Here is a 6966-nt window from a genome sequence, read left to right as displayed (position 1 = left end):
TAAAAAATAAATAAATAAATAAATAAATAAATAAATAAATAAATAAATAAGGGATCGTAAGCTGACAAGGTCCTTGCAATCTGTGAGGTCAACCAAGGGTTGCCTCATCTAAAAAAAAAAAAAGTCAGAGGTGAATGATGTGTTATGGTAGGAAGTAGGATGGGAGAGAGATGAAGAAGGGGTTCAGGAGGCTGTCAGAAGGGCCACTCTCCATGGAAGTTGGGACCAAAGACATTTGCTGGTACCACTGAATGGCCTTAGAGAGGGGAAGGAATGAGTGCCAAGCTCCAAGGGCTACCTAGCCATTCAGACCGCCAAAATGGTGGTTAAGCAAGACTGTTCAAATTGGGTCACTTCAGAGCTGGTGGTAAGGGTTTGGTCCGAGGCACACTGTGGCCTCTGTACATAGATGAGCTAGTAGGAGTAGGAAAGGCCATAGCTAATAGTAAACCAGATCTAGATGTGGCCATGTTGCAGAAAATCCTAGTGCCCAGAGTACAGAACATCCTGGCTCTGATGGGCTCCTGCCGCCTAAAGCCCTGAGTGGTTTCCCACATGTCAGACATGGCTCCTAGCCCCAGCAATCCAGGTCCATTTCTAGCTCTGTCATGCATCACTTATCCGCAGATGCTAGGGCTCCTGATACATACCACACAGAGGAAAGAGTTCTGCTTATTAAATTACTAAATCCTGTTAGAAACGAGGGCAACTTGCTTCTAATAGAATTTTTATGTTTCTTTTGATCCTTGGTGAATCCGTTGTGGTGCCAGGGGTGGATTCTACCAGCCAGTTCTCTCTTCTTCCACAAGCAGAACCCTTAAAAGCAACTTTGTCCCTAGGAGGGAATTGTGCTTTCTTAGTATAACAGAGCCTTTCTAATTTAAAATCTACTGTTCTGCTGACTGTAGAGGAGTGAGAGGGATGATTTCTTCAGGGGGAACCATGTGTTTGTGGAGCAGGTGTTCATCTCTGAAACTGTAATAGTTGAGAGGGTATGTAATGCTATTGTTTATTTGACACCGTCCTACTCCTCCCTCATTTTCTCTAAACACACACAACAAATTGTACAAACGAACATGGGATGTTTGTGCCAAGAGAGGCTGATGAATGGACTCATGCTGCCACCTGCAAAAATTTCTCTCGTCACTAGAAGTCACTCCGTTCTTCACGCAGTCAATGCTGCATTGTTGGACACGGAGGATTACTTAGGCTGGGGAAGAATGTGGAAAGTGTCTCACTGCATTTAAAATACCATCAGGTTACATAAAGAAGAAACGCGAGTCTCACCTCGCAAGAAGGCAAAGGTAAATTTGATGAGTAAACCAGACCTCACGTGCTTTCTGGAGTGTGTATTTCATCTAACTACTGAGTTTTGCTTTTGTCACACCACACTTTTTCCCTCTGAGCGTTATGAGCAAATTTGTTTCCAGTTTTTGTTTTTTTCATTCAAAACATCTCTTCTTACTCTAGTGATATCACCCCTGGAAGACTCAGACCTAAAGGGGGTGAATCATGTATCACCTTCCCATCTCTTCTAGAATTACATCAGCCAGAGCCCTGGGGTGCAGTGAGGATAAAAGCCAAAAAGTACAGGGGAGGAAAGAGGGAAGGGGAGGGCACCCAGGAGTAAGAGAGGAAGAGATCTGATTCTTTTGCAGGCTTATTTTCTTCTTCATCTTTCCTCAACCCCTAAGCCCTTCTTCCTTATTTGTAAATCAGATAACAGGAAAAATCAGACTTTAAAGAGATAGTTGCCTTATATTTATTGATGGTGTTGGTTTAAGTGTCATTGGTCTGAACTTTCTGACCAATCGCCATACCCCCAGCAGTCACAGATGAAAGCCAACTTTGGCATTCTCGCTGGACACATAAATTGAGTAAGAATGAAGATGCACATACCCTGCCCCACCCCCAAATACTAGCCATATAATCTTCACCCTGTTTAATGTTCTCATCAGTTTCAAACAGCGGAGGAACTTTGCAATACGTGGAAATAATTTAAAGTGTGAAATCTAGTCATGCAGGATAGTGATAGCCCACACAGCTGTCTGCCAGGCAGGTGAGAACCGTGTGGAAGGCATGCAATGTGGATGGCTGGGTGGGATAAGGTTTGACTTTCCTGACTCTCTCTACCCGGGGGGTTTCAAAATGTCTTTCAGTGATGTGTATCTGAAACATTCAGGGAGAGAGAGAGTGAGACTCAACCAAACCAAAATATAATAGATCGAAAGGCCTGGACCTTGTCCTAATGCCCTTAAGAAGTGATTCAGAATATTTTAAAATTATTTCCCACTCACCACCCTTCGCTTTACTTTTCTAAAGACAGTCTTATACCAGAACCATTCCCCATTAATTAAGAAATCTTCCACCCTCCATTCCTTTATGGCTCCAGTGAATTCCAGACTCCTTAGGACTGTTGGGTCTAGCTGCTCAAACATATTTATGATGAGAACAAAGCAAAGTGGCCTCAGGACACCACGGAATGCCAAGAGTGCAATCCATTCTGCAACAAAGGAAAAGGGGCCCAAAGGGGCCCAGGGAAAAATATATAATTTGCTGAAGATACAGTTTTGGCAGCATCTTATTTCAACTTCCAGCTGATCGGGTGCAGCCAAACTAGAGACATCTGTTTGAAGTTTACAACAGAAACAAACTCACAGAAAGCATGAAAGCCCTAAACACACACACACACACACACACACACACACACACACGAAGGAAAATGGGTTCTTCGACCCACCCAACCTGTACCACGATTCACTCACGCCATGATCCGAACTACCAGCTTTCCTTTCTCTTGGATTCTCCTTCCAGGGAAAACCAAAGATGGTCCTACTCCTCAGAGATCCCCATGGGGAATTTTTTTAGGTCTTTAGCTCATCTTTAAAGCTCCTTGAGCTGTTTGTAAAGGAAACGATTATATTGTGTCCTCACATTTGCTCATTAGCATGAACCACAGAAGGAGGGCAGTAAAATCTCAGATATCGACAGTCACCCCTCCCTAAATAACCTTACAAGTATGGGAATGAGAAACAGAACTCATTCCGCATCTCAAGAATTAATTTAAAGAGACCAGAAAAAGCCTACGCTCCCACAACTTAGTGAAAAACGTGGGAGACACCGGAGGAAAAGGCCAGCCCCAGCTGTAGCATCCAGAATGGCAGAGGACCAGAAAGGCCCCAGAATACCATAAGGGGATTCCCCTTCCCTAATCACCTCTAAGCACCGCATAGGCCACACCACCCTGGAGATGGCCACACCATCTCCCACCACCACCGCCAAGCATTCTCAGCAGCAGTTCCAGACGTTCACCTGTTCTGTTCCATTTTCCTCTTTATTCTCTCCCCCCTGGTATGCAAACAGAACCAGAGCAGCGTCACTCTTAAAAAATAACAAAATGTTTTATACACATTTCTGTATATACAACTGAACATATTACATGTCCCTTTTGCACAGCAAAAGATATAAACATCCAGCTCTGAGAACACAGTTATGTACAAAAAAAAAAAAAAAAAAAGATGTCAAAAATACTTCACAACAGTGCAAAAATATTTTACATAGTATCATGGAGTGAGATTTTTTGAGCAGGAGAAAGGTGTGTTTCTAAAGGAAAACTCCTTTTTTAGATATTAGATGTCTTTAACTGTAAACAAAATGCAACTGTCTTTCAGTCCCCACCCCCCAAACAATTATTTGAGGAATTTGGCAGAATTTCAAGGGCCTGAGTCTGAGGTAAACAACCCAAGCTAGGGCATCAAAAGGCTAGGGGCAAAGATGCGGCATTAGTTTCAAACACTGTGAGAGAAAATTCTTCTTTCTTTTAAATGACATGTCAATGACAATGCTAGGCTGCTCCCAGTTAAGGGGGTGGTGGGGAGGAAGTCAACCCCTCCTCCTGAGGCCCCAGCTGCCCCACAAACAGGAAACTGGCCGGCAAGCACCTGACGCCTGTGGGACTTTGCTAACTTCAGCGGACATTTCCCTCACCTCTGACCCCATAGGTCTGCCTCTCTCCTTCTTTCTACGGTTCATCTGTTCGCACATCCCGCCACATCTCCACATGAAACCTGAGCTCCACTTAAAACTGAGCCAAATATGTTCAGGGAGAGGGGCAGATGGAACGCTGGGCCTCAAGTGTCCCATTTCCCCTTCCCTGGGGAGGAGCAGGGGGAGAGAAAGGGCGGTAAAGAGATGGTCGAGAAGACTGGTGGGGAGTCACGGTGGGACGCTAGGGCGCACGCAGTCGGTCTCTGGGAGCTCAGCCCGAGTGTGGCTCTTCTGGACTGGCGTGGTCCGCAGGGTTAGTCTGGTTTCCGGCAGTGGCAGAGGTGGCAGAGGTGGCATCTGAGCCCCCACCTTCTATGGAGCTCTCGCTGCCGGTGCTCTCGCCAGACAGAAGGCGCGTCACCCGCAAGTCGGCCTGCAGGCTTCGCACGTCGTTGCCGAAGCTGAGCTCGCCTAGGTCGTTAATGAGCTGCGACAGCTCGGCCTTCACATCGGAGGAGCTGCCAAGCATCAAAGGCGGCGACCCAGCCCCGGAGCCCAGCGAGACCCCGCCGCCCCCTAGCGCCTCCTCGCGGCCACTCTCCAGCGTGTCCAGCAAGTCCCCGCATTCGAAATGCATGGCCACCTCCAGCGCCCGCTGAGTCTCGGCCTCTTCCTCTGCGGTGTCCTCCTCCCTCGCACGGTCCTCTTCCTCCTCCAGGCAGCTTTCGGTGTGCTCCTCTTCCTCTTCCTGCAGCTCCTGCTCCTGCTGTTCGCCAACCAGGTCCTCGGTGATGGAACCGAGCTTGGGCGCGCTGCGGCTGCGTTCCACCGGCGGCTTGTAGCAGCAGGATCCGTGCAGGAGCAGCTTGCGCAGCGGCACTAGCGGGATGGTGTGCGCGCCCACCAGCTCCTGCTGCTGGTGACGCGCGTCGTCCCGCCGCTTGAGCCGTTTAAATTCCGCCAGTGCGTTGGCCGAGGTCTGATAGAGCAGCAGCGCCATGGCCTGCGCCTTCTCGGGCTTGGACACCAGCACCGCGTGGCAGCGCAGCATTACCGCCTTGTGCTTGAGCTCGTGCCGGTACACCCAGGCGAAGACCTTGGGCAGCCGCGAGTCCGCCACGCAGTAGGTAACGCGGTGCAGCAGGTAGAGGTGGCCCGGGCGGCGCAGCGCGCGCTCCTCTGCGTGCACCATGCGGATACCCTGCGCACTCACAGTCAGCTTCATCTTGGTGCCCTGACGGCCCGCCTCGCTCTTGCTCCAGATCTTTCCTACCGCTAGGTCGGTGCAGCCGTCGCCGCGCGCCTGGATGGTGGTGGCATTGCCCAGGTAGAGCACCGTGTATGTGGGGTCCTCGCTTGTGATGTGCAGCTTCTTGCGCTTTGAGCGGAACATGCTGCCCACCCGGCTGAGCGCGCCTTCGGGGCACGCCCGCGCCAGCGAGCTGAGCGCGGAGTAGTGCAGGCTCACGGCGTAGCCCTTGGGCTTGGACGCCTGCCTTGGCGGAGCCTCGGCCAGCAGCTCGAACTTGTGCTTCTTCCACGGCAGCATCTCCGGAGGGCGCCCCTGCGCAACTGGGCGGCGGCAGCGGAGGCGGCGGCGGCAGCGGCGGAGCACAGGGTGCGAGCCCCGCTGAGCCCTACGCCCCAGCCCTGCCGGGCTCGGCCCAAGCAAGACCGAAAAATAAAACTATGCTGGGAGTGAGGGTGTGAGAGGGGTATAGAACTAGGGAGACCGATAGAGGGTAGGGGTAGAATTTTTTAAGAGAAGAAAATAGTCAACTGCGCGGGGTGGGGGGAAAGAGGAGCAGCGTACACACGATTTACCCCTGCCTGGGCAACATGAAGGCAGAGTCTTAGGCAAGCAAAATGAGAAAAAGACGGAACGAGAGAGGAGCAGAAAACATGTATAGCAAAAAAAAAAAAATTAATAATAATAAAACAAAACGAAACAAAACAAACAACGACAAAAAAGATGCGCGCCTGCAAATAGAGGGACCTCAAGCAAAAGCAGCCGAGATGGTGGGAGAATATGCAGGAACTCCTCGTTGAATGTGAAAAGGGTCCCCCTTCTCACATATACACAATCCCCAGGGCTGGGCCAGAAACTGCGGAAACTCAACAGCGCGAGTGAGCCCAGGGTCCAGTACTCCCCACCCCCACGGGGTGGCTAGAGGCAGAGAGCCCCTTGCCCGGGCTGGTCCCAGAATCTGCTGCTCGCCCCAAGTGCGTCTGAGGGTGGGTCCGGCTGGCCGCGGCCGGCCCCGCGCAGCAGTCCCGCTGTGGCTCACTGCATCTTCGCTCCCGCCGGACGCGAGGGATTCGGCTGGGCAGGCTCACTGTCCGGGCCGGCTCCGCCGGGGCAGAGCGGGGCTCCAAGGGCGGGGCGCGCTCATGGTGGGCTCCAGGAACTGTCGCTACCTCATTTCTTTCCTCCGAGCTTGTCCAACTCCGCTCCCGGGCTCCCCTCGGTCCGCTACCCGCCTTTGCAGGGATCCCCCTCTGGTGCTGCGAGCGCTGGCCAGCTCGTCAGCCTCACATCCTTGCAGTCTGGGAGGAAGATCTCGGGTAAATATAGCCCGGCGCGAACCATTCGCGGCGCGGCGACAGGGGAGGAGCAGAAAAGAGGATCCGTTTCGGTCTCGGACGCCCGGCGGGTTCCTGGTCTCTTAAAGGGACCCGGTTGCAGCCACTGATCGAGGGAATGGAGAGACCGGTCTAATCCAGCCATTACACCTCCAATTTAGCAGCGTCTCTCTTATCTACAGATATCCTCAATACTGGGGTTACCCCTCAGGAAAAGCAACTTGAGTTCTTACACTCCACCTCCAGGCTGAATTGCAACTCACAGAATAAATATGTGTCCATCGAAACTTCTGGAGGAGGTGGCAGAAAGTGAGATTTATACTATAATTTACTATGCAAAAAAGTTGGGGGACAATAGTGGTTCTTTTATTGTATGACAACCCTCTGAGAATGACT

The 6966-nt window shown here is 51.0% G+C and overlaps 1 protein-coding gene across 1 annotated transcript; it reads right to left on the bottom strand.

Moving 5' to 3' along the window:
• Window positions 1-3382: 3382 nt before the first annotated feature.
• FAM43A (family with sequence similarity 43 member A) lies at window positions 3383-6547 on the bottom strand. The gene has a single exon (XM_016133977.2). The coding sequence runs from the start codon at window positions 5534-5536 to the stop codon at window positions 4259-4261; it is 1278 nt and encodes a 425-aa protein (XP_015989463.1). The 5' UTR covers window positions 5537-6547; the 3' UTR covers window positions 3383-4258.
• Between the last annotated feature and the right edge of the window lie 419 nt (window positions 6548-6966).

Source organism: Rousettus aegyptiacus, unplaced genomic scaffold (genome assembly GCF_014176215.1).
Source record: "Rousettus aegyptiacus isolate mRouAeg1 unplaced genomic scaffold, mRouAeg1.p scaffold_m13_p_4, whole genome shotgun sequence".
NCBI classification, from domain to species: Eukaryota; Metazoa; Chordata; class Mammalia; order Chiroptera; family Pteropodidae; genus Rousettus; species Rousettus aegyptiacus.
This window is presented reverse-complemented; position numbering and strand designations above follow the sequence as displayed.

Coding starts and splice junctions, on each gene's coding strand:
- FAM43A (XM_016133977.2), bottom strand. CDS start 5,536: ATGCTGCCGTGGAAGAAGCACAAGTTCGAGCTGCTGGCCGAGGCTCCG.